At 52.0% G+C, this 27,820-nt stretch overlaps 1 protein-coding gene across 7 annotated transcripts in view; it reads left to right on the top strand.

The window, feature by feature from the left end:
* Positions 1 to 27,820, top strand: part of RBM19 (RNA binding motif protein 19) — a 218,598-nt gene that overhangs the window by 93,846 nt on the left and 96,932 nt on the right. For all 7 annotated transcript variants that reach the window (XM_055359196.2, XM_019039152.4, XM_055359197.2 and 4 more), the window contains exons 22-23: positions 10,774 to 10,879; positions 24,867 to 24,987. In XM_055359196.2, the coding sequence (XP_055215171.1) occupies positions 10,774 to 10,879; positions 24,867 to 24,987 (227 nt within the window). The remainder of the gene's footprint in view (positions 1 to 10,773; positions 10,880 to 24,866; positions 24,988 to 27,820) is intronic.

The raw sequence follows: 27,820 nt of genomic DNA, 5'->3' as shown, positions 1-27,820 counted from the left end.
TTCCTCTTTTCAAACATTTCGTGTACTGAGGATAACGACACCAAAGGGTGTTAAATTGGTTCTGAATGTCCACCTCTGGCTGGCCACATTTTAGTAACAATTTCATTAGCCTGAATTATCCACTTTATTTTCTTGTAATGGGATTAGCTGTACTTGAGGCAGCTGAAGACTAGAGGGGGAGAAAGTGGGGGAGAGCGTCCACTGTGTGTTTCATTAACTCACTCAGGCAGAGGGGTGGAACTGACCAGAATGCAGTATCCCAGGCCAGAAATCGTGCCTCCATCCTCTCCTGAGAGGAGGAGCATGCACAGCTGTCCCAAGGACTTGCCCCGCCCAAGGGATGGCAGAGGTGCCTGGGTCTGGCTGAGAGATGCCTCCTTGGGGACAATTTCTTCCAATTATCCATGTGGATAAGAGGGAGATCCACTGCTTCTTCAGAGCTCCACGAATCACAGAATCACATCTGGCCTCTTTTGCTTAGGCCCCTTTGCCATCTCAGGTCTTTTCTGGGAACTCCTGATGTTCACTAGAAGGGGTTGGACTCGCTCAGCCAGTTCCTCACTTTGACCCAAAATACCATAAGGGCTTAGGAGGGGTCACCTGCTTGGCACCAATATAGATCCTTTTCACAGATAAGCACATTACTCACAACAGCTCCCATTTCTTCAGTTCCTGATATATGCCAGGAACCTGGATTCAACGACATTGTGTGGGCTGGGGGACGTTGGTTGGAGCCCATTTTATAGGTGACAGAACTGAGCCTCAGAAAGGTGGTGGCAGGTGCCGGGCTGGGATCTGAACCAAAGTCTGGCTCCGCACTTAGGTTCTTTTGGTGATGCTGTGACTCAGCCCCACTGTCAGAGCTAGACTTCCTCTGCAGAAGCTCCCTGCTGTATACAGTCCCTGGTGAGTTACAAGTGTTACCTGAATGTTAGTTAAAGACCAAGGCCTTGTGCCTTAATGTGTATGTTCAGCCCTTCTGAAATGACTGTCTTCTTCTCCTCTCCCATTATCGTACCTCCCAGCTGTATTCCATGGAATACCAGTGTCCTGAGAGATGCTAATAGCTTTCCTTGTTTGGGAGTTTGAGAAACACTATGTCTTTTCCTTTCCCAGAGAAATCCTCCATGCACCTAACATCTTAAAGGCACTGTCAAGGTCTGCAGCAGAAAAGCTTGCTGAACTCTGTTTGGCAACTCCCAAACTTACCAAATCCCAGAAGACTTTAAACACAGAATATCTATCAATATCTTTCAGGACAGGTTCAAGAAACACTGTTTTAAAAAAGTTATCTCTGATTTTAAAAACTCTATTTTTATGAAATTCTCTGCCCGAGGACTCTATTCAGGTTCAGCAGACAGGGTTCCCCCTTCAGTTGCTTCTAAACTCTATGCACAGATCTACCTTGTCTACTGTGAGGCAACAGGTAAGGAGAGCATAGGCTTTGGGGTTTCATCAGGCTTTGGTGTGAGACCTGTCTCACCATTTAATAGCTTTGTACATTTTGGTAAATACCTTAAGCAACCAGAGACTCATTTTTCCTGTATGTAAAATGGGCACACAGCTGCCTCACAGAGTTACTGAGGACGCATAAGAGTCATACATGGACTATATTTAGCACAATGCCTGGCCTGTTGTGTGCTCTTAAATAAAGGGTGTGACTACAGAAGGTGCCTGCGATGGAACAGGAGAAAAAATACTAGAATGTCCATTTCTACTTAGGTTTTATTTCATCCTTCTACATTTCCTATTTATTTATTTATTTATTTATTTATTGAGACAAGTGTCTCACTCTCGACCAGGCTAGAGTGCAGTGGTGCAATCTCGGCTTGCTATAATCTCCGCCTCCCGGGTTCAAGCAGTTCTCCTGCCTCAGCCTCCCCACTAGCTGGGCTGTTTACAGGTGTACGCCACCATGCCTGGCTAATTTTTGTTTTGTGTTTTTAGTAGAAATGGGGCTTCACCATGTTGGCCAGGGCAGTCTAGTACTCCTAACCCCAAGTTATTCACCTACCTTGGGCTCCCAGAGTTCTAGGATTACAGGTGTGAGCCACCGTAGCTGGCCTTAAATTTCCTAATTTTTATTTAAAGATTTACAAAGAGAATGAAATAGCAGTACATGCGCATATCATTTATCAGTTTTAAACTGTACATATATTGGAGATGCATGCTGAAAACTATTTTGCTGAGAGTGTGCACCAACCCTGGGTTGGAGGGGATTGAAAACCACCAGCTTAAAATCCACGCCCCCTGGAGGCCAGAGCACATCAGGTCCACATTTCTTTCCCAGCCCAGAGCTTGGTGCCTGCACACAGGATATGCTTGGGAAATATTTGCCTGGTGATTGCAGGATCCATAGTATCTGAATGATGAGTCCCATGAAAATTCCTACCAAGCTTCAAATTGTGGTTTCAGTGCTGGAGATTGGAGAGGGATGATTCAACTCATTCATTAAGTGTAGCCACAAATGTGTTCACATCTGAGGTAGATGCTGTGCAGCAAATTGCCATGGCAAGACCCTCTCTGTCCCCAAGGACCTTAGAATCCTGCAGAGGCTACATGATGTGAACACAACTGAGAGGGCTGGTAGGCTGCAGGGGCCAAAGGAGAGGTCAGAAAGGCCCTGTCGCTTGTCCCAAGACCTAACCCCAGGTCATAAGGAGGTAAGAGGATTCCTCATTTTGGGAAGTAGACCAGCCCTTATGATCTCTTGAAACCAAAATCAGAATGGAGCCCAAATGTAGAACGTGGTACCCAAGGCAGCCCACAGACTCCTTCTGTTGTTTTTGGCAACACGGTGTCTTGACTTTGTTACCAGTATTTTAAAATCTCATTTCTTAAAATAATGTGGACCACTAGCTTCTTTGGAAGAAGGGGAAGATCTGCTAGTCCCGGGCCCAGATGTCCACCTGGCTATCTGGCTTGGGGCTGAGTGGCCCCTGTCCCTTCCAGTGGGGCAGTGGACCTCAACCCTGAGCAGGCCAACACTCACCTAGAGGGCTTGGTGCAGCCCCTGAGCTTCTGATCCAGAAAGACAAGAGGAGGGCAGAACATTGCATTTTTGACAAGCTCCCTGGTGATGCTGATGCTACCAGTCCAGGTATCAGTCCAGGCTGGAAATGATTTGCCCAAGTTCACCCAGTTGGTGAGGGCAGAGCCAGGCCAGGAGCCTACTTTTTGCATGCCAAATCCGCCCCATCCAGAGCCTCTCAGGAGAGTCTGTGGGTTCCATCTGAAACGCAGGCCCTGACTCTGATTTAGAAATACCATTTAAGTGCTCATCCCTGGGATTTCTCATCTAGAAAATGAGAGGGTCATGCTTGCCTGGAAAGGACCCCAATGAAACGCTATTGAGAAAAGCTAAAGGCCCTCCTCCACACCTCTTTTTTTCACTTTCTTGGAAACTAGGCCATTTTTCAGCCTCCAGGAGGCAAAAATGAAAGGGAATATTGCATTGATGGTGATAAGGTAACCTTTCTACACCTGGCTCTCACCGTGATGAGCAGTAACTGGAGAAGTTCAGTCTAAAAGGCACTCTAAGAAGGGAGAGCAAGAACAGAAGAGGAAGAAACTCCACACCTAAATATGCCTCCATTAAATGGCTTCCAAAGCTATTGCCTCTTGTCAGAGCAGGCTTGACCCTGCACTTTGTACACACTCATCAACATAACCTTCTGCGGGAGAGAAAGCATCTCAGTGCAGGGCAAACCATGCTGAAACTCCTTAGTTGTGTCTGCATCTTGGCCAGGGTTGTCTGTGGAGGAGCCAGTGTCTTCTCGTTCCCACCAAGCAGCACATGATTTGAACATCATTATCCAGACAGTATTCTCTTGGTAAATGATCTAGCTGGCCCCCCTGCCCTTTTTTTTTTTCCTTGCTGTGATGATTCATTGCCTGGAAGGAATAAACATGGATACTTTGGAAAGAGTATTGATTCTTGAGGACCAAACGCTCCTTGTAATAGCATATGGTTGCACTGCATAAAAGAGCATCATCCTATGGGACAGAAAGACTGAATGTGTTGCCCCCAAGTGTGACTATGCTTCCACAAGAACATACAGTTATATGAGATAATGCATGTGAAGTATAGGGACCTGGCACTCGGGGAGATGTCAATAGATGATGAATTCATGATTAAATGAATGGATACAGTTTTTTCTGAGTGCTAGACACAGTCTCAGGTTCTGTAGACACAACAGAGTATAAGAGCCATGACATCTTGGAGTCCACTTTCAGTCTCTAGCAAAATGAGAGGAAAGATAAATAAGTAAACAAGCCATTTCAGACAGTGCTCAGATGTGACAGGCAGGGGTGGGTGTGCAAAGGAGGCAACGTTAGATAGGATGGTCATGGAAGGCCTCTTTGAGGAGGTGGCATTTCAGCTGAGAATTGAATGGCAAGAAAGAGTCAATTGTGAAAACATCTAGGCAAGCAGGGTTCCAGGTGATGCAAAAAGCAAGTGCAAAGGCCCTGAGGTAAGCATACGTTTGGTAGGTTCAGGGAATGGGGAAAGCCAGTGTGGATTCTTCATAGTAAATGAGGAGGTGCAGGGCATGAGATAAGATTGGAGAGCAAGAAAAGTATGTCTGATCAGGCACAGCCTTGATTCCCAAGTAAGGAGCTCAGAAATTATTCTAAGGATGCAAAAACCATTAGAGAGTTAAGCAATTTGGAAGAGATGATGACTGGCACATACACACAAAACTCCAGGCAGTAGTGGCCATTGAAACCCACTGTGGGAATGGTGATGACTGACAGATATTCATGAAACTGGGGACAGTAGTAGCCATTGAAACCCACTGTGGGAGTGGCGATGACTAGCACATATTTGTGAAACTCGGGGCACTAGTATCCGTTGAAACCCACCAGCCTGATTGGATTAGCCTCTGTTAGAGAGTTGGATGAGGCAGGCTTGAGACAAGCCCTCACCAAAGGCTTTAGTTTGTATGTATCTCAGGAAAAGTGAGAATTTTAGATGATAGTTCTGTTCCCAAGCCTCCCTCCACTACAGAAATTGCCCATTATAGATGAAGGGATAGGTTTGTTCCTAGCTGTGCAGTTGATCTATTTCTCCAGCTTGCCACAACTGGGGCCCTTGGCCACATGGGAACTCTGTAAGGGAAGGGGAATGTGAGATAGGACACCATGCAAGGCAGCTGCCATCTTACCATATTTATTGCCCGGTGGGAATGGTTCCATGGGTCCATAAGTTCACTGGTGGGGCCCTTCTTTAGGATGGGGCCAGGGGAGCAGTAAGCAAAGATCAGGCATCCTCAGCTCTAGACCTTTATCAATTGAGATAAGTGGCTTTATCCCATAGTCTTCTTGTGCATCTGAGGAAGAGGGGAGGGAGCTCACTGGCTGCTTCCCAGCTAAGAGGCTTCCCATGCAGCTGCCCCCAATCAAGGTGAGGGCAAGGTTAATACTTGACCTGCTGGTGACTCCCTCCCTGCACTCTGCATCATCTTTGGCTGCTTGTAGATAGGTGGACCTGTCGTGTGAGCTCTTAGCAAAGCATAGACCTGTGGGGCACACCGCCTACTTTGAGCCTAGCTCAGCCTGATGCTGCCCATGGAACCTTGGGCAAGTCACTTTGCCCGTTGTGATAGGTAAGGGCTCACCGAGACCTTGGAGAAATCGTGTTCCTTCTTTGAGCTTCAGTTTTCTCCATCTAGGAAATGGGATTGGCATTGCTCAGCTCACATGGGCCTTGTGAGTTCACGTCCAGCAGGTGCTAACATGCTGCAGGGCACGTAAGCGCTGAGGAAGTACCCAGTGAATGGACAGATGTGCGTGTATGTGCATCATGTGTGTTAGAAAATTGGTGGGGGTGGCATATTTTGAAAGGCTTTTTAATGCCAAGAGATTTAGCTATTTTTTCTTACCTCTAGAAGGAGCAGAAGAAGCTTGCAGTTTATTCTTATCATGAAACCACCCCTTCATCTTGTTCAGATCACACCATTGTTCTGATTCTGGGTCTCTTGGGTGGCAGCAGACTTTCTTTTCTCAACAATGCCTTGGGCGCAGGTGGGGAGAAGTTATGCCAGCAAACTCCCCCACATGACTCAGCACTTCTGCTGGGATTCTGTTTCTTCCAGCAGATCCGAATAGTGAGGGGGACTTATGTCCTGGGAGCAGAAGGCCCTAGGTTTGACCCCCACTTGGTGCCAGCATGCAGGCTGTGGGGTTAAGCAGGACTCCCAGCCTGCCCAGGCTCCAGGTACCAGCACAGCTGCAAAACTGTCCAGCTCTGCATCTCTGGAGGGTTCTCGCTTCCTCTGCTCCACCCTTCCTCTCACTTCTTTCCCCCTGAGCCTGTCGCTTCAATCAGGGAGGGAGAGAGAGACCCAAGATGATTCATCCCTTTTCGGTAGCAGCTGCTGGCCAGGGCTGGGGCAAGACCAGTCAGGGGGCACGCAGTTTGCACGGAGAGAGGAAATCCCCACCCACCCATACGCTGGCCACACACACACACACACACACATATTGTGTCTGCCTTCAGGCCTGTGTGCAAACACGATTTCCATCCCCGGACTTGTTTATGAGTGCTGGGCATAATTGGCTTGCCTCATGCAACACCTCGGAGCCCCATCCCACCTCCTCCCCCCTCCTCCCTTCTCTCCCCCCACCACACACCTCAAAAGAAATTAGAAATGTGACAACAAACTCTAGTTGTGGAAAACCCACAAACCCACCACCAATCATGCTCCTGGCATGGCAGAGGGGGTGGGGCTGCAGGGTGGGGGAGTAATTGGTGAACCCAGGGTGAATGAAATAATTGGAAAAGTGAGGTGTGAGTTTGTTACCGAAGTGTGAGCCTGGTGGGGGAGGGAAGGAGGGCTGTGTTTAAAAGCCCGGTATGTCCTCTTTATTCACAGCTTCTGATACAGTAATTGCTACTTTGTGGTTTCTATTATCTGCACAGTGGGGAGTGTGGTGTGCGTCTCCTTCCCCCCCCCGAGTGGCAGAGTGGGCTCAGGGAGGAGTTCCTGGGTGCCCTGTGATTTTCTTCCTCCCCAGTCCCTGGTGGCCCTGCGCAGCTTCGCCCCAACAGTGGCCTAAGCTCCCAGGAGACAAAGGTTCATGCACAACTTCCTTCAAAAGCTGCTCTTAAAAACAGCTTCGTAGACCTTGCTGTCAGATAAGAACCTTAATAATGGCAGGTATTTATATATCGCTTATCTCCAAGGAGCTAAAGGTACTTCATCGATTTCTTCTCCCCCAACCTTTTTTTTTCTTTTTAATTCTCTTTCGATAGCTCTCTGAGATCATTAGTATTGGCCTTATATGATCCCACACCGTTACACAAGCAACCAAGCCACTCACTGTCCAGCTTTGTTCTTGGGCTGGGAGAAGCAGCCCGAATGAGAAAGATCTCGCCTGGATTTTGAGTTCCTGGGGCCATGAGACATGGGCAAGTCGCTTTTCTTCTCCGGCCCTTGGTTTTCCCATCTGTAAAACAGAGGCATGGATATGATGTATTTAAAAGACCGCATATTGCAGGCACTCATTGGTAGCGGAAATGATGGCAGCAATGATGGTGTCTTGAAGCCTCATCCATGCATTTCAGGAAGTGTCCACAGACATCGGGAAGTTCCTTCTAAGATCTAACCCTAATCTTTCAGCTCCTCCTTAAGCTTCAGTTCTCTCATGTCCTGTTCTTAGAAGGAGGAAAGAAACCTGCTCACTGTAGCCATTTCTCTGACTCTGAAGAATAATAGGATTTCTGAAGCTTCTAGAGTCTTCGTGGGCGGCGTTTCATTTGTCGTGCTGATGTCTGCCTGGAAACCCCCAACCACAGCTGTGACCTCCCCCAAGGCCCTTCAGCTGCCTGGGATGGGATCCCCAGCTCCCTGATCCCTGCCTACGATCCCTGGTAGATCCAGGGTGCCCTTCTTTCCCAGCTTTCCCTGCTGAACTCTCAAATGCCACTTTTGCAGGCCACAAAAGCATGGCTTCTGTAGCCTCTCCTCAACAGCGTTTTTCCCTACCTTTTAATTATTTTTCTCGCCTTTCTGCGGACCCTTAGCTGCTTACCATGCACAGAGCATCCACAGCTTGCAATGTGCTGCAGAGAGGGAGGAATTAACCTCAACAGTCTCTTTCTCTCTCTCTTTCTCTCCTTCTCTCTTTCTCTCTCACACCACTACCCCCCCGACCCCTTCTCTCCTTCTCATACACACACACACACACACAGAGTCTGGCTTACCAGAAATCTGGGCAGAGGTCATTGAGACCATCAAGGGATAGGAGATTATAGCCCTTGTGGGCAGAAGTAGAGGGTTTGCACACAGTGTGGGCAGAAGGAACTGGGACTCGGTCTACCCCCACCTTGCCTGGTGGTCTTAGGGAAGTCACTGGACCCCTGGGAGTCCACACAGGGCATTCCTAGCCACCCTGTATGGGGCCTACCTGCTTCACCTCAGACCTGGCCGAGACTCGGGAAGAAAGAGGCCCCAGCTCTTGCAAGTGGCCAGTCCCCGTCCAGATGATGCAAGGGGGTTGAGTCATTGTGCAGCAGAAAGAGAGCTTGGGCTTAACGTCAGACATGCCTGGATTCACATTCTAACCCTGCTGCCTGTGAGGAAGGATCCCTGGCTCCCAGAGCCTTGGTTTCTTCATCTGTAACATGGGAATGATAAGGCTAACAATAGTTCACATTTGTGCTATGTGTATTTCATTTCACCCTCATCACCGCCCTCTGAGGGTAGGTGTAATTTACCCATGGTAATGTCTACCTTCCAGGGCTACCATTTGCTTGTTTATTCGTTCCAAAACACCTTCAGGCTTCTACCCTGAGCCAGACTCCTGGGCTCACTGCCACAGGTCCAGTGATAAGCAAGATAGATGGGGCCTGGACTCTTGCGGAGCTGAGCCCTAGCCCCCGCCAGGGAAGGCATGCACCCCACAGAGCCCTGGTCAGGGAGCACAGTGAGCGGTGACACTGTGGATGGGGGCAGTCACCCCAGCCTCGAGGGGTCAGGAAAGACATCTCAGGGCTAGTGCAGTTAGGTGAGGCCAAGGCATGGACGGAGGAACCAGCTCACCCAGTGGCTGTCTATGGCCGTGTTGAGAAAGCACCCAGCCTGGTCTTCCATGTGCCTCTCAGTTGCCTCATACCAGCTCTGAACACTCTCAGGCTCCAGCCCCTTAGCCGCCGGATGTGCCATCCCTGTAGTCCCAGTGGGTTCCTGAAGACTTGGACCCAAAGAACCATTCATCTGAACGAGCTTACAAGAAAATTTGTCCACGCCCTTCCCTCCCTGTTCAAAGCCAGCATGGCAGAGGGGCTTTGGTGGAGGGAAGAGAGACAGTGTCTGTCATGGGATGCATCCGCCTTTAGGTGGCAGAATGAAGCAGGGTTTGTGGGCTTGACTCCTCAGCTCTCCAACCTCACCTTGTCCCCACCTGCCCAGCCTCTGGTCCCCAGCCCTGGCCCCCCTCCAGCAGGGAAACCTGACCGGGCTCCACTCCCCACGTTCCTGGCTCCTTCCCCTCCCCGGGAGGCTGGCCGTGTCACCAGTGCCTCTCTGCCGTTTCTCGTTGCCTGCACAGAGGAGGCACCAGGAGGGGGGAGCAGAGCTGCTGGGGAGAGCTCCGAGGAGACGTGCAGATTCATTTTGAGGATTCATAATGCCGCATTTACACACCGTCCTGCCTTCAGAAATTGGGCTGGCAGATGCCTGGTCATGCTGGCAGGGCTGTGGGTTAACACTTCGGATTTAGCTTATATCATTTCACGAGAGCTTACGGCCTTTACTGTGTTTTTTACCCAATCGGTCTTTGGCCCCGAAGCATCCTAGACCATCGTGCGTATGTGTGTGTGCCCAGGCAGCCGCAAGTGTGTGTAGATTTTCAAATAAAATAATACCTCTCTTCAGATGCCGTGCACATTAAATATTTATCGGTAGCAATTTGTGCGTATATATTTGATAAATGGACATTAGGAAGGGATTGGGAGGTGGGAAGTGAGACAGTGAGGCAAGGGAGGCCTGAGAAAGCCCTATCCCTTTGTCCTACAATTTCTCAAAGATTTAACCTGGAGGAGAGGAGAGGAGGGAACCGGGGGAATGGTCCAAGGCCGTGGTTACCAGTTTGATCCCTGTCAGGAGGAGCCAAGCCATTTTCTTCTCCAGAGCTTTGCCTGACTTTGGCTTAGAAGATATCGAAATGAAAGCTCAGAGGGAGGGGAAGCAGGGTTTAAAGGGAGTAGCTGTGTATCATTTGAGTGCTGAAGAAACACATGTCCCAGGTCCCAGGTCCAGGAGAAAGGGTCCCATCCCATTTGCTCAGCCTGGGGTCGCTGTGTGCTCAGCTCAGACATACAGGCAGTTTGGAAAGGTCAGGCAACCCTGCTGATCACATGTCCAGAGCCCCGACTCGCACACATGGGCAGCCCCTTGCCCTGGCCAGGCCCCCCAACCGGAGCCTGGCTGCTTGTGTACTAGGCAGGGTCCTCCCCAGTGCATAGTTACCCCACAGGGAAGTGGGGCCCCATGGGGGCAGGGAGTCTCTAGCTGGTTGCAGAGGAACTAAAAATTCTCCATTCACATCTCCAGCCTGATTGTTCCCTCCCTACCCTGCCTGATGGCCCGGGCCGGGGAGGAGAAGGCCGCTCATGCCCCTGAGCTGACATGTGTGAGCGTCTGTGTGCCTGCATGCACTTGTCTTTTATAACCCAAAGGGATTTACATGTGAGAATCAGTCCTGCCTTCCCGACCTCCCTTGCAGGCCTCTATTCTTAAACCCCTGTGTCTTGCCTTTTGTTTCTAGCACCTTTGGGGAGTTGAAGACGGTCCGCCTGCCAAAGAAGATGACTGGGACAGGCACACACAGAGGCTTCGGCTTTGTGGACTTCCTCACCAAGCAGGATGCGAAGGTGAGACCGTGAATCCCTTCCCCACCTGTCCAGGCCTCCCCTTTCCAGTACCCATTGTAGGAGAGGCAGCCAGGCCTCTAACACACACACAGTCACCTCCCCATGCAGGTGTTCTTTTTTTGCCTTTGATTCTGCCTAGTGTGTACAACATCCTTGGAGAAGATCCTGGGGGGTTTGTATTTGGAGGAAGGGGCAGTTTCTGTGTCCCCTTCCCTCCACGAGTTTCACATATGCAGGAACCTGGGACATAAACTGGGGATGGGAAGCAAATGGGTTTCCCAGGCCTCTCCACGTCATCAAGAAAATTCCTCAGTTCAGGTGGCCCCCTGGGGTAGGCAGTATGGGAAATGCCACGCAGAACAGCACGGAGAGGGCAGGGCGCTTGGAGAGTAGGAGACACCCAAGAAGCAGCCACGGGAATGCGTCTTCCCCTTCCGTTTTTCCGCTCATGGCCAGGGCTTCTGTTTTGTGCTGGTTATCTGTGAGGGCAGCCCCTGCAGGTGCAGCTGCATGCAAGCGTGCGTACCGAAATCCCTCCAGGCTCCTTGAGAACCTTTTATTTTTGAAGCAAGGCGGCATCTCCAAATTGGTTCAGTACAGCACAGCCAGGCTTTGCTCCTGCAGTGGGTGCTGGGCCCAGCCACCGATGTGGGGCAGAGGTTGTGTGAACAAGAGCCCGGCTGTACCCAAAGCCACTGCCCTCGTGGCATTGAGCTCCAGGTCAGAATCCAGAAGGAATGTGGCTGCAGAGCTGTCACAGTGGGCTGCCTTCTGTGAGCTCTGCCCACAGGTGGCCTGTCCCCTCTCTCAGCCTCACTATTCCTCAAGGCTAAAATAAAGTGACAGGGAGGTCTCATTAATGGCTGGGATCCCCTTCACCTCTGACGAGCTGCTCCTCAGAAGAACAGTGAATGTTTCCTGGAGTCACAGCCATTGGGCTTTAGCAGGCTGGCATCACAAGAGGCCCAGGGGGTGGGTCAGCTGTGCAGAGCCAAAGGTGGCAGCTCCGGGACACAGCTGTGGCCTTTGTGGGCCCTGGGAACACGCACAGGCAGAGAAGGCGCATGGGGACCCTCGGAGAGCCTCGCCAGCCACCTTTGTCTCCGAGTCTTGAGCTCAAGTGCCTGTTTTGTTGACACATGGCCATATTTGTCTGGACATCTGCTCCTCTCTCCTCCTGGCTGGCAGCCTTTCCCTCGCCTCTCATCAGAGACAGCAGGGGACACACCTTGCATGCAGCAGGTCACGGCCCTCACCCTCACAGCGGGGCAGGCACGTGGTGCCCTGTGTTGGCTCAGGGCAGCAGCGGAGGGCTGCCTTTCAGAGCTCCCACCCATGGCAGCTCAACCCACACTGGCCTTCCCTGTGCCACAGTTTTCTGATCTGTGAAACGGGAATGATGGCTGTGCCCCCCTCCCAGGGTTAGGGCAGGTGATGCATGGGAGACACTGACTCGGTCCTGGCATGTGGTGGGTACTCGATACCAGTACACCGTTTCCTTCTCATTGCCACCAGCCTGGTTCCCTTCAGAGCCACCCTTGGTCTGTGGATTCGTGCACACATGTGATGCTCTGTGGATAGAAGACAGTACAGGGCAGCGTCTTTTCTCTACTGCATTCCACTGAGCTCTGGGTATCCAAGGGGATTGGGCAGTGATGGTGTAGAAGTGTTGTCATCTGTCTTATATCAGAGTTCCTATAGGAGGCTGTGCTTGGGGGAGAAATGAGGGATTCACTCTCTGCTCCTAAGAAATGTCTCTTACAAAGAACAATGCAAGAGCTTGTCGTCACAACACAAACTTCAAAGCCAGACTGCCTGAGTTTGAACCCCTGGGCTGCCACACATCTCCCGTGTGACCTTGGGCAAGTGACATCCTTTCTGTGTGCCTCAGTTTCCCCCCCTCGTAAAATGGTCATAGGGTTTTCCATATTTTCATAGAGTCATTGTGAGGTTTGGATGGGGTGATAATTTAGAACAGGGCCTGGCCCTGCATATGGGCTGTTGGCTGTGATGAGGAGGCGGAAGGCGTTGGTGGTGACAGTGGTGATGGTCTGAAATAAGAAAGGGTGTTCCCCTTCTTATTTGGCCACCCACTGGGCCTCTTTTCTCACCCACCCACTGGGCCTCTTGTGATGCCAACCTTAAATTTAAAGCCCAATGGGTGCACCTCCAGGAAACGCTCACTGCAGTTCTGAATGGCTTGTCAGAGGTGGAGGGGATCCCAGCCATTGATGAGAGCAGAGAGCAAAGGCCTTGGAGCCCCTTCACTGGAAGCCCTCTTTCAGTACCAAGAGGTTGATGCCGAGTTGACACAGCCCTTGGGACATGGAGGGTCCAACCAGGGCTGGGCCCCAGCCATGAGCCCTTTGACATGTCACCGTTGGCTAAGTTTTGCTCTTCAGCTTTATTAGGACAGAAGGTGGACTCCCAGGTAATCAAGGCAGTGAGTGCCATTGAGGAAGTTCACCAAGTGCCCAGGTGGCTCGCACTTGGCACACCCAGGCCCGGCTGTGGATGTTCTTTCTGAAGCCCAGCACAGCCCTCTAGTGATTTATGGAGGTGGCAGCTCCTCCCCCTCCATCCCTTCCCTGCCTTTACTCCAGGCTCTGGGAGGAGAAAGGGCAGCCGAGGACAGTAGAGGCTCAACTCACAGCCTCTCCAGGATTGGCCCTTCTCCCCATCAGGTGGCTATTTCTGGCCCCTCCATCCCTGTAGTGACTTCCCTCTCCCACACTGGGGCTTGTGCCGTGGAAAGCACTCGTCTTCCAGGAAGGAGGAGCCCATCACAAGCACATCTTTCCTGCAAGGATCCCTTTGCTCTTTTTGTTTCCTAGGGAAGCTGCCATTGCTTTTTCCCTCCCCAGCTCCAGGTCTGTCTGGAGAACTTTATTGTCTTCTGAGTGGAACATTTAGCACTCTCCACTGACCCACAGAATCGTGCACACTGCATATTAGTGAATAGGATTCTGAATATTGTAAATATCTAGTTAGCTCTTGAGGGTGGGCATGAATTTGAAGAGGGAGAGCAATACTGCCAGAGACATGGAGTCAAAAGCACTGGTGATCTTTTTTATCTCAGCAGAAGGAATTAGTGAGAACCCAGGGCTGGTAGAGGATCCTCCATGATCCCAGCCTCTCAGGGCCGGCTCCTGTGCGTCCTCCCCCTGTTGAAGCTCTTAGGGAAGGAGATTTCCTTCAAAAACCCTTCCCAGGGCTCAGTTCAACCCTGACCCACTCAGATCCCCCGCCAAGGGCATTGATCCCATTTCCTGTCATGGCACCCTCAATGAAGATAAATAGTCACCCCCTGTGTTGGCATCGGCCACCTCTTAAGCCAGGAGGTCTGCCCCAGCAATCGTCAGATGGGAGGAAAGAAGGGACCAGGATAGGCTGAAAGGAGGGGGCAGCTAAGCTCATTGTAGAAGTTGAGGCTGGAACAGGAATGGAGAAATGAATGGTTTCTGGGAGGGGCCAGTGCCGCGGCTTGATCCCCGGTATCTCAACTCCCAGAACAGTGCTCTTTCCCCATCATCCACCAGTCCATTTGCCTGCTGACAGAGGATAGAAGAGTTAAGGCATCCCCTCAACACCACAGTCCCTGCTGTGGCCCTGAGCACATGCCGTCTCTGCCGTCCCTGAACTGAGGGGTTCTGAGTTGTCTGACCCTTCTCCATGAGACCCACGTCCCACTGTGCATATCCTCGAGGGCTCTGTGATATCTATCAAGCCCCTTTTGGATTCAGCACACATACCCCCAAACTGGAAAGAGAATCCTAGCCAGAGGCTCCTCAAAGGCTGTTGTGGCAGAGCTCAGAGTAACCAGGCAACTGATGATAATAGCAAGAGGCTCCCGCGAGCGCGGTGGCTTTGTATGTGACATTCACCACATTCGCACTGCCCCACCCCAACCTGCGGCAGCTCCAGCATCGGGTGGGAGATTTGCATCCAGTCTCCCTCCCCAGTCTCGCTGAATATTTGCTAAACTCCAGCACTGAAGCCACCGTGGAGCCCTATGAATTGATGGGAAGCCCAGACCCCGGTCTGTTACTGAGCTGCTCCAGTGAACCGGGGGTGGGTCCCGACCATCTGCCCTCATCACGGGCCCTGGTGACCAGAGGCCTGCTCAGAGGAAGCAGGATCGATGAGCTGGCATATTCTCCCACTCTAGGACATTCTATCAGCCCCTGATGTCCCGGGCAGTAAATGTCAGTCCCTCTGAAAATGCTGGTGTTATCTAAACCTCCAGGTGTGATGATCCGGCATTTCTTAAAGAGCCTTCCCCATATGTGGAGGGAAGCAGGGGACAGAGGTTGATGGGGGAAGGAGAATGGGGGTGGTGTAGGAAGTCAAGGACTCAAGCAGGACTGCATCCTGAATGCAGTGGTCTCCTGGGTGGCCTGGGTCTACACCGTGTGCATGGCTGTCAGTTGTGTCATCAACGCCATGCAACCAGGGGACCACACGACCTGGAAGTTTCTAAAAGGGCAATATCTTTGAGTTGATAAAAACTATCAACTTCTGGAAGCCCGTCTTTGGCAGGGATGGTGTAGGATATTTGCATATATAAGTTTTAATCCTCATGGGACTCTAGGAGATAGGTGGTAGGAGGCCATTTGACAGCTGGGGAAACCAAGGCTCAAAGGGACAAAGTTGCTTGCTCAAGATCTTATAGTGGTACTTGGCAGAGCTGGGAAAAATCTAATTCCAAAGCTTGTATTCAGGGATTCCTCCTCCCTTCATTCACTGATTCACTTAAATTCTGTGTATCTCCACGCCAGGCTCTGGGTAGCACCCCTTCTCCCTACCATGCCCACCACCTCTCACCCAGCCCTGACACCTCACCAAGGAGAAGGACTCTTCAATTAGAGGGACACTTTGGAGGAAGGCCAAGAGGTTGTCCCTTAAAACGTCTCTTGGGAACAAGTCCAGAATGAAATCAACTCCCCCCAGCCCCCAGAGGAGGAGTGGGCATTCAGTCAGCTGCCCCCACTAGCACACTCTACCGTGCTGCCTTCCAACCCTGCCAATCCCCAGGAGTAGCCTCACTGAGGAGGCAGCAGCCTTTCACCTGGGCAGCTGTAATGGGGACTCCCTACCAGGTACACTCATCCCCATTGGCTGAGTGGCCACCAATAGCCATTGGGATTCCAGTTAGAAGCTGCCACCTCCTCTCTCTTTACCCAGACTGGGCTGGTCCTGAAGGAAGAAAGGAAGGGCAACACGGAAGGGGAAGACCACAAAGAATAGACTTGCAGCCCAGAAGCCAGAATATTAATTTTTTCCCATGCAATGCGCCTTTAATTTTTCCCTTCCCCAGGCCTGCCGTGCCTTTGTACTTTTGCAGTTGCAGCTGTTTTTATTTGCCACCGCTGCTGTTGTTTTAAAAGGTCTATTTTCACATGGAATGTTATCCAATTAGCAGAGCAATGTGTTGGCTTAAATAAACACTTGGGGGGAGCCGGCAGTAGGGAGACGCGATGGTGGTTGGCGTTGGCAGGCAGAGCTGTTCTCACTGTGGTAAACAACCACAGCTTTCATTGTAGGGTCGCACCAGTTAATGTCTCCTTCCTCATTTCTCACTTTTCCACTCTGCCAAGGGTGGGGGCAGAGGAAGGGATGTGGACATGTGGCCCAGCCCCTCCCCAGCCTGGGGGATGCCAGTGTTTTGGCAGAAGCTCTCACTGGGCCTCTCAAGGAGTGTTCTGTGAGCCTACTGTCTTCACCTGGCAGATTCTAGCCAAACAGGACCTGTAGTGGAAGGGACCAATGATGAGCGAGCCGAACAAAGCTCATTAAGGCAGGGACAGCCTTCCTCCTCGCCAGGTGCCCAGCGCACCCAGCACAGTGCTGAGCCGTGTTGTGTGCACAGTAAACCATCACTATTAGATTGTCAGTGGCGTGTGTTCAACACGTTTGTTTAAACTGAGTGCAGAGGACGAGCGTGCTGCACGCTGGTTAGTGTGGCCTGTGACATCAAGCGGCCTCTTTGCAGCTGTGCGAACATGGACAAGGGACCTCAGATCCCTTTAGCCCAAGTGACTTGTCCCCACACAGGCAATAATAAGGCTGCCCTTGAGGCGTTTGTGAAGACGAAGCAGAATGTTGCATGCAAAGCATTTAACACAGGCTGTGGCACGTGACACCAAAGAAGTGAGGGTGGCTGAGTGTTCCTCTGGGCCCCCGGGGATCAGAGGTGCTGCAGCCTGAAACCTAGGTGTCCATTGTCCTGTGTGTCCCAAAATGTTAACCGAAAGCAAATTCAGGAATTGGAGTTTTGTCCCCACTTTTCTGTTCAGGTGTGCATGTGACGTGTGTGCACTCATGACTGTTTTGTAATTGTGGGCTTTTTGCCAAGTTTTCTTCAGCAGAGCCCTGGAGGAATTGAAAATGTATTTGAATCCCGAGCTTGCATTTCAAGGCAGGCTCGGCCAGCACACATGTGTATGGGCCGAGACCTGGGATCAGGACAGGCTGCCCTCCTCAGATGGGCAGGTGAGCAGCCCTTGTGGCCAAGACTCAGTGCCAGGACGGACCCGCCTGCTAATTGTGTCCCTGGAGCTTCTGTGCGGACTGAGGACTGCACAGTCCTACAGAGATCAGAGTGAGAAGGACTCAGGTTCAGACATCCTCATTTCAGATTTATCAGGCAGGCCGTACTAGTCATCAAGGAAAGGTAAAACTCCCAGCCAAGTTTGACAGCCTTCCTCCCTTTTAACAGCATTAAAATAATTTTTTTTTTTTTTTGAGACAATCTCGTTCTGTCGCTCAGGCTGGAGTGCAGTGGCATGTTCTCTGCTCCCTGCAACCTCCACCTCCTCGGTTCAAGCGATTCTCCTGCCTCAGCCTCCCAAGTAGCTAGGATCACAGACGTGCGCCCCCACACCCGGCTAATTTTTGTATTTTTAGTAGACACGGGGTTTCTCCATGTTGGCCAGGCTAGTCTCGAACTCCTGGCCTCAAGTGATTCCCACCGCCTCGGCTTCCCAAAGTGCTGGGATTACAGGCATGAGCCACTGCACCCAGCCTAAAATAATTTAAATTAAAAAAGAAAAAAAAACTTTACCACAAATGGCACCAGCAACAGGTACCAGGAATTAGGCCCTTCCCATTATGCCAGGCGTGGGGCTAAAGGAAGAGTTGCTGTCTTAGTTATGCTTCCCAGCAGCTCTGAGAGGCTGAAGCACCCCCATTTTGCAGTTGAAAAATTGAAAACTCAGAGAAGTTTATTGAAAGCAGCAGGCCCAGGCCTGTGCCTGAGGGGAGCCCAGAGCCTCAGCTGCCCGTGGCCTTGTGGCTTGGTGCCCTTGGGTCCCTGGCATTGGCCCTCTCTCCCTAGTGGCTCTCTTTCCTCTCCCAGGGGTGCTATAAACTTGCAGAGGTCCAAAGTGTGTCCCACCTTTGTCTCCTCGTCTCATGTTTGCCTCACAATCAGCTCCCCAGAGACTTTGAGCCGAATCGCACTGAGCTGAGCGAGCTAGGGAATGAATGAATGAGAGGGAGAGGTGCCTCTTTGTCTGAAGAGTTCAGACAGCATCACCCAGAAGCGGACCCTGGATGTCTCTCCTAGAAGTTCACTCTCAGCTCCATGGTGTCATTTCTGGGAAGGGACCGGGATGGGAGTCACCCAAGATTGTGCAGGGAGCTTAACTTATTCTGGGCAAACTCCTGCCTAGCAGACAGCTACCCTGTGAGGATGGAAGCAGCTAGTGAGGTTTGCTGAGAGCTTACTCACAGGACAGTGGGAGCCTTGGGACCAAAGGAAAGGATCTATCTCTCTCTCAGGGTGATGGCGTTAAAACACCCCAGGGAGGCAGACCCTCCTCCCAGAAGTCCTTGGCCTCAATATTTTGACCACCTCTGCAGAGAGCCCCCAACAGTGCCAGCCACTTACTCTAGGTGTTGGGGGCACAGCAGGTTTCGGAGGGGTTGATGTCGTCCTTGTTGGGACAGATTTAGCGTCTGCTGAGAGATGCAGCCCTCTGGCTTTGCCAGAGACAGCTCCCTGAGGAGCAGAAGGGGCCAGGAGAATGCCTTAGAGTTCTAAAGACAGGAATACTGTCCTCAGCTCTGCCCAGAAGCCGTGGCCCTGGGCAGTTCCTCGCAGCCCCTTGGGATGGAAGTCCTGCCAAGGGCATGCAGTGCCTTTTGTTGCTGAGAGGAGGTCTGTCTCCAGGGAAGCTGCAGAAAGGTCAGGCCCAGTGCTGCAATGGCAGCCTTCCAATGCCTTCCCAGTTCTTGAAAGAGGCCGCCAGGCTGGGCCACAGTCTAGCCTGCGGCTGTCAACCCACACCACCTTAGCAGATTGCCTTCTAAGGGAATTCAGAAAAGGCGGCAGGAGGCCAGGCTTCTTGATGCCTGGAGTCCATGGCTTGAGTCAGAGGAGCTCAAAGAGCTGTGATTTCAGGACAGCAGAGCCAGAGAGCTGGATCATGAGGGCAGCCCTGGAGTCTGGCTAGACCTGCTCAGAGCTTTCCTGGGTAGGCCTCAAATTCTGAGTAGGGCCAAGGCATGCGAGACACCCCATCTGAAGTAGGAAATCCACCTGTCCCCCGGTCAAGGCAAAGGGACTCCAGATCCTGCCAGGGATCTGGCAGGAAACAGAATCTACCCCCACCCCCAGGTGGTGTGAATGAAGAGGTATTTATGGAGGCATAGGTAGGGCTAAGGGATTCCCCAGGGATGGCGAAGCCCCCAGAACTGTCGTCTCCCTTAGGCCAAGAGGAGGGTTGGAAGGAAAGCCAGGGCTGGAGCTGCTGAGGAGAGGCCTTGAGCAGGAGCTATAGCCCTGCAGGGAGGGGGAGGTATGCAGCACCAACCTCTCTCCTCCCTCTTCCCCTGTTTCCTCCAGCCTCCCAGAAGTGCCACCCATTTGCTTCACCTCAGTAGAAACGAGAGGCCAAGGGAGCCCTGGTCACACTGTGCAGAGTCGGCTCCTAAAGCGTAGAGGATGGGGGAGGAGGGACCAGGAATAACCAGCCCTGGCCATCAATGATGGCAGGAAATGCTCCCAAGAGCAGAGGTGGCTTCTCTTCTGTGATGTTCATTTTGCTGGACTCCTGCATCCTCGGGGTTCTGTGCTGGATCTTCAGGCCTCTCCAGCAGACCATCTAGGGGTCTGATATGCGATCTCTCGAGCCATAGTGGTGCAGGTTACTGTTCCCATCCTGCAAAGCCCCAAGCCAGGCATGTTGGGAGCAGAGCCAGACCCAAGATTATTTGTGTATCGTTTCAAAAGGCCAAATGTCCCACTCGTCTGGATGGTCAGGCACTGCCTGCTCTCTCAGAATAGGACATATTCCTATCCCCATTGCGTTTGTAGTCTATAAAGTGCAGGGGTTTGAAGGGAACTGTGGCAGGACATCTAAGCAAGCCCTCCGTCCCCAGCTAGGACCAGCCTAACCATCTACCCCAGTCTGGAGACGTGTTCTCAAGACACCCAGGGAAGGAGACGCCACAGTGTGCTTTGTGAACATTGAGTGGCCTCTGCCCCAGCACCAGGCTGAGGATCTTAAGCATGGAGCGCCTACCCTCCAGGGTTCAAGATTGAGTCAGGAAGACTGGCACACAGAAGGCATTATGGGGCAGGGAGCAGGTTCTGGAAACGGAGGCCAGGTGTCCAGGGCACAGGGAGGGTGCCTGGCTGTTGCCTGTGCAGGAGGAGCAGAACCCTCCCTGGGCCGTCTGTGTAAGGGGCCAGAGACAATGTGTAGAGGCCAAAAGGAAGAAGGAGAAGGAAGTTGACCTGCATACAAACCTTGGCCAGTGCCTCAATTTCCCATTCATTGAAATGGGAGAGTAATGTCTGTTCTCAGGAGTAGGCTGAGGTCATATGCTTGGAGTGCCGTGGAGCTAGGAGATAGGATCATCCATGCTAAGAAGGCCTTCGATGCCACAAAAGGAAAATCAGACAGCAGGAGCCAGACTTGGAGAGGAACAAAGGTGCAGTAACTCCTCAGTCTCCTGAGATGAACAAGCCCAGGGGCTGTTTTGGCTGAGGAGCATCATGCCCGCAGCTGAGGTTTAGAAAAACGCTTGGGAGAAGGTGGAGGTCAAGTTTCAGTGGGGTCAAGTGTAGGTAGACACCAGGGAGGGAGCTGCTAGTGGACCTCTCTGGCTTGCACTTTTCCCTCTGTGATGGCTGGAACCTTCCAAGCTCCTCACAGTCTTTTCTGTGCCAACCCAAAAGCCCCTTGAGACCCAGGCCTGCATCTTCCTCCTCCCCACCTGCCGTGCCCCTAGAATGTGTCAAATATAACAAGCTCTCGTTATGCTCTTTTAATGAAACACAATTACTCTGGATTATCCAAGGCCTATTTTAGCCTCAAATCACTGTCCTCACACTGCCTGCGACAGTTTGAGGCCACCACATTCCAGCCACCCAGGCAGTGGGCACTTGGGAATGCAACCTGATTTCATATTAACCTGCAGGGACTAGAACTCAGCAGGGTAATTCTGCTATTTTTGGAGAACCACGTATTGTGCTCTAACTTCAAATACAAAAGAGCTTTTGTGTCTTACCTTCCCTTCTCCCCGCTCTTTAGCCTGATAATGAAAAGTGGAGGCATACATCATCATCATAACAGCCAATCTTAAGTGACACATGTTATGTGCCAGTGTTCTAAGTGTCAGACTTAACAGTTCTCTGAATTCTGACTACTCTTTGCTGCTGCCCTCCTTTTACATATGAGGAAGCTCGGGCTCAGAGAGGTTCAGCAGCTTGCCTGAGATCACACAGCTCATAAGCACTGGAGCAGGGATTTGAACCAAGACAGGCCAGCAGCAGAGCCCACCCTCTAAACTGCCATGCCACCTCCCCTCTTACCGTGAAGAGCTCTGCCAGAGAGAGGCCAATAACGTGTCAGAGGAGTGCAGAGGGAAGAGAGAAAGATTTGTGAGAGGTGATGTCGCAAAGAAGCCAGAAGAGGGAATTTTTAGTGACTCCTGCAATGAATAGAGATCTCCCGGGCTTTCTGTGGTATGGGAATAGAGAACTGGCTTCCAAGGGAGAGAAAGAAACATTGAAATCTGACAGTGGGAATCAGAGAGGCTGGGGTTGGGGCCTCTCACCCGGACCTACCTCCTGGGATCTTATTCCGTTCTTGAGAGTTCCAGCCTAGCATTCACCAGATGCATCCCCTTGGCCACCCCCACCCCACCGTGTCCCCGGGACCACAGCTCCTCAGGGACCCTGGCACGAGGATGGAACATCCACCACACCAGACTCCCCACCAATTCCTCTCCCCCATCTTAAAACCCCAGCTCCCCCAGTCAAGCCGTTTCTCTGCCTCGCCAGCTGAGAACGCGTGTGTTTTAAAGCTCTGAATGGGCCATTTCGGCTCAGAGTCCAGATGCATTTTTATATCCACATGGAAAAAAATGCAGAGGCTCTGCTGGCAGTCAGAAAGAGTTTTTTAAATTAAAGTTAAAAAAAAAAAGGAAAGAAAAAGTTTTCTGCACCTGGTCCTTCGCAGAACAGCACAGAAGAGAACAAAGCGTTTCTTTAATTTGGCTGCATGTCTAGTTTTAAAAAGATGCATGTTCTAGTCACCTCCCTTTTGTCTCTTCGGATTCATTTGTTTATTGAATGTGTATTATGTGCTGCCCTCTGTGCTCGTTTTGTGTAAATCTCACAGCCAGCCCCAACAGGGATGAGGAAACGGAGGCTCAAGATGTGGCAGTTGATTACCCAAGGGCATTGCGTCCTTTCCGTAGGGCTACTATAACAAAATGCCACAGACCAGATGGCTTCAAACCACAGAAATGGGCTGGGTACAGTGGCTCAGGCCTGTAATCCCAGCACTTTGGGAAGCTGAGGCAGGAGGATCACTAGAGTTCAGGAGTTCAAGACCAGCCTGGGCAATGTAGGGAGACCCCGTCTCTACAAAAAGTTAAAAACTTAGCGAGGCATTGCAGCATGTGCCTGTGGTCCCAGTTACTCGGTAGGCCAAGGTGGGAGGATTGCTTGAGCCCAGGGGTTCGAGGATGCAGTGAGCCATGATCACACCACTGCACTCTAGCCTGGGTGACAGCGAGACCTTGCCTCAAAACACATTTTAAAAATCCAGAAATGTGTTTCACAGTTCTGGAGGCCGGAAGTCCAAAATCAAGGTGCTGGCAGGATTGGTTCCTTCCGAGGGAAATCCTGTTTGGTGCCTCTCCCCTGGCTGCTGGGGACAGTTGGCATCCTTGGTTTGTAGACTCATCACCCAGTATCTGCCTCCATCTCCCCACGGCATTTGCCGTGTGTCTCTGTCTTCACATGGCCATCCAATGACACTAGTCATTGGCTCAGGGCCTGCTGTTCTCCAGTATGACCTCGTCTTGACTGATTACATCTGCAGCTACCTATTTCCAAATAAGGTCACATACTGAAGCACAGGGGGTTAGGACTCAACATGGCCCCTCTTGTGGGACAGGGTCTGACCATAAGAGCTACATTGTAGATAAGGAGCACAGTTGGATGGGTTCCCATCCAGACCCTTCCAGTTATATGATTCTTCACAGCATAAAAGAAACAAGAGCAGCAAACCCCTCCTCTTCTTGTACCCACTGGTGCTCTCTGCAACCCAGAAGCAAAGCAAAGGGGCTTCTTAGCCACTGTTGCTCTCCACTGCCAATGCTCAAGCACCTGGAGCCTACTGCTCTTTAAACCAATGCCTGCCCGAAAGCTGTCTGCTGAGAGAAAGCAGCTGCAAATGTGATGTCTACGGAAACAAAACAACAGCAACGAGAAGTAGCATCTATTGAGTAATTATGGTGTGCCCATACTGTTCTAGATGCTGTTAACTCATTTTTGTCCCTAGAACCCTTGAGATTGGCATATATGAACATACTCATTTTATGGATAAGGAAACAGAGTCCAGGAAGATTTCTTTAACTTGCCCAAGATCTTCAAGTTAGGACCTGCAGGGTCTGTCCTTCCTGGTCAGGGTGACCTCAGACTCCAAGCTTTTGTCCACTAAGCTCACGGACTCTCTGTGCCGTGGGAGTGTTTGGGGATGAGCCCATCAAGTTAGGGTGTCCCTGTGCAGTGCCACTGAACTTGAGACCTAGCGATGTTTAAGACGGTACTGATCACTACCATATGATTCCGTTCCTATGAAATGTCCAGAATATGCAAATCCATAGAGACAGAAAGCAGACTGGTGGTTGCCAGGGGCTGGGGGACTGCTAGCTAAGGGGTGTGGGGTTTCCTTTGGGGGTGATGAAAATGTTCTAAAATTGATTTGATGACATTTTGCACAGCTCTGCGATTATACTAAAATGCATTGAATTGTCTTCAGACAAGCAGTGTATATAGTATGTGAATTCTGTCTCAGTATAGCTGTTAAAAAGCAGAAAGAGGGAACCAGGCAGCATGTGGGAGTCGGGAACAGCAAAGAGTAAGCGGGAACAGCCTGTGCCAGGACCCAGGCTGCTGAGCTGGGGGTGGGAGCTGGGAGCGGGAGTTGGGAGCGCAGGGCTGGGGGAACCAGCGAGGAGGCGAAGGGCACTGGCAGCAGAGACAGAAGGGGCCCCTTCAAGAGCAGCGTGGGGGACAGAGTCACCAGGGCAGTGAAGGAGAGCGACACCCAGTGACACCCAGAGGCCTGCACGCTTGTCATCCGGCAGCCAGCCAGGGCTCGGCTTTCTCAAGTGGCCGCCATGCAGACAGCCGGGTGGGAGGCGAGCCCACTAATGGGGTCGCCCTCCACAGATCGGATGACACACGGCAAATAGACGGCTGCCTCGGCCCAGGCACCAATTACAGCCCAGACGGCAGATATATTGACTGCTCAGTCACTTGCAGCTTTCTCCCTGGGAATGCAACCCACTAATTAAATAGATGCGCCCAACCGCTCCCCAAACCCTCGCTGGAGATCAGATGTCACGGGGCCGGAACCTGGGCTTTGGCATCTGAGACGCGGGCAGGCAGCTGGCGGGCAGAGTGCAGTGTCTGCCGCACTGATCCAGCTGATGTGCAGTTTCGTTTCTTGTCCCTCTGCAGAGAGCCTTCAACGCCCTGTGTCACAGCACCCACTTGTACGGGCGGAGGCTGGTGCTGGAGTGGGCCGACTCCGAGGTGACCCTGCAGGCCCTGCGGCGGAAGACGGCCGCGCACTTTCACGGTAGGAGCGGGACGGTCTTTTGGGCTGACTCATGGGCCCCCTGGGGAACACAAGAGGTGGGTGGGACATCTGAGAGAACTGCCCTCGACCCAGCAGGCTATGGGCACAAAGGCTGCCAAGCACCTCCTGCTGGGCATCCTCCCACAGCCCCTCCAGACCTGCTCTCCACCTTCCTTGGGCACTCCCTGCCGTGAGGCTGGCCTACGTGGAAGCATCTGGGTTCTGTGCCCTTTTGGGTTGCAGTCGGGTTAGGTCACTGGGGGCCTTGGCAGGAAGAGACAGAGGTCAGAGTGTTTATCCCTCCCTGCCTGCCAGGTTGCCAGGTCACAGCTCGTGGCCTTTGGCTCTGTCCTCACAGTGCTCTGTGTTCAGATTCCGGTGTCCGCAGGGCAGGGATGCTCACGGCCTTCCTGGTGGCCAGCCCTGGGGACCACACTCTTGCTGATCACTTTCCTCTATGACTCCGGCCACTTCCTGCCGGAGGGCTGATGCCCACAGGTCTCACTCACCTCTTACCCACCTTGGTGGTGTCATGTGGCCTCAGTGACTATTCAGGTGGTGGCCAGAAAATACTGAGCGCCCGCTGTGCCCTCATGCACCCACATGACAGTAACCAAGCAGGGCCCTAGGCTCAGGTGGAAGAGGCTGGGACACATTCCTCATCAGGTGGGCTAGAGAGGCTTCACTGCAGAGGTGACTTCTGTACCCAACAAAGGGCTGCCTAAGCAGGAGGCCAGGGGCAGGGGAGACCCCAAGGTTGGAGCAAGCTCGGTATGTGTGAGAAACAGGGAGGACAGCGTGGCTGGAGGTGAGGGGAGGAGAGAGGGAGCAGATGAGGTCAACAGGGCCTCGTCTTCTCCAAGAGGTTGTATTCAGTCAGGTGAGGAGAGGGTGAGACAGCCCCAAGAATCGCTCCACCCTGGACACATGGAAAGTATGGCAGGTGCCCCTTGCTGTTGGGTACACACCCTCCAAACTTGGGATATCAAGGGGTACTTGACCTTGATCCCCATCTCCACACCTCCGCCTCCCATCACAGAAGTGCTTCCACTGTGGCCTGGGCCCAGCAGCAAAAGGGCAGCTGCTGGCTTTCCACCCACTTTGGATCCCACTTACTTGGCGATGGGTCACCCAACTGGGGACTTTCTCTGCCTTTTGCATGCCCAGAAAAGCCAGGCTTCATCATGGGGAACAGTCCTGTCTGTGGTGCCACCCATGGTGCTCTGAGGTCTTCCTGGCACGCCACTGCATTCCTCCCCACCTCATTGTCGCGTGGGTCCCAGGTCTCAGGACCTTTCCTGGATGGAGCCACCATTGTGCCCTCATCCATCCCTTCTCTGTGGGGCAGCTCAGGGCCTCGGGTGTCACCTGGGTACAGACTAGGGGTGTTTGCTGCCAGCATCCCCCAACCCCACTTCTCTGTGTAGACATGGAACCTGGAGCCAGGAGTGATTATTCCCTTGCCTGACTGGTGCAGCTCTGTTGCCAAACCAGGCAGCACCTTGGGAACAGTTTCTCTTATGGAGATAGGAGCCTTCCAGCGGGGCCACTGGTCTTGCTTAGGGTGAAACGACTGGGCTTCTGAGAAGCAGCGTCTCAGCAATGCAGCAGGACTGCATCCCCCACAAGTGGACTTGGAACTCCAGAGATAGCAGGGAAGCCCCTTGATTCTAGCCCAGCTGCCACACGCTTCAGAACACTGCCTCCTGCCCACACCTGTGGTCTTCCCAGACTCCTCCTTCCTCCCACCACACCTCCCACAGAGTTCATTGTTCCCCAGACTCCAGACAGGATTCTGTGCCTTTGCACATGCTGTTCCCTCTGCTTAGAATGCCTTGCCCCTCACTTTTTTTTTTTTTAACCTGATAAATGCCTTCAAAACCCAGATAGAATGACACCTCCTCCAGGAAGCCTTCCCTGTTCCCTCCCCCTCCACAGGTATCAGTAATTTCTCCATCCTCTACTCTCCTCTTCTGTCACCGTGCCCTCTTGCCAAGTTGTAACTTATTTCTTTACGGTTTGTTATCCTCTCTGGACCCGTGCCTTCCCCACATGGGGGCTGTGTCATGCTCATCTCTCTTAGTGATCAGTTCTTCCCTGGGTCCCCCATGCCCAGCATAGTACCTGGCACATGCCAGGCTCCCAGTCTCAGACTGGGGAATATTTGAGCTGAGGCAAATGTGGAACCAGAGAAATGAAGGCTAAATACACAGTTGCAAGCTCACAACTCAATAAGACCCCAAATCCTGATGTGCAGAAAGAGAGCCTGTCCTTATCGACAACCATTGACAAGCCCAAATGCGCCCTTCGGCAAATGTTTGTGTAAGGGACTCTCCCTGGAGTGGAGACGGGGGCCCATCTCCCCCGCCACCCCCATCCCCCACCCCCCGGGGCCAGCCGAGGAGTGCAGGCTCAGTGGTTCTGCCCTGCCTTAGAGAGAAGCCCCCTTCAATAAATTGAGTTCCAAAGACAGCACTATTGCCTTGCCACAGTGGAAAGACTTGGCTGGCAGCATTTCTGTGGGATTGACTGTCTCCACAGCCACTTACCAGCCAGGCCAAGGCCCAGACAGGGGCAGATAGAATGAAAACAGTAACAAAGACAGTTCTTCATTTGCCTACATCTTCCCATTCACTCCCTAGCAGCTCTATGAGATGGACACTATTAGCCCCATTTCACAGATGAGAGAACTGAGGCCTGCCAAGCACTGCGGTAATTTATGACGACTACTGTTTATTAAGCACTTAGTGTGCATCAGGGGGCCGTCCTCACACCGGCATCATCTCAGTGCTCACAGCAACTGTAGCAGCTGTAGGCAGTGCTATGTCTACTC

The sequence above is a fragment of the Gorilla gorilla genome, chromosome 10 (genome assembly GCF_029281585.2).
Source record: "Gorilla gorilla gorilla isolate KB3781 chromosome 10, NHGRI_mGorGor1-v2.1_pri, whole genome shotgun sequence".
NCBI lineage: Eukaryota > Metazoa > Chordata > Mammalia > Primates > Hominidae > Gorilla > Gorilla gorilla.
The sequence above is the reverse complement of the archived record's forward strand: the minus strand, read 5'-3'. Positions and strand labels throughout refer to the sequence as shown.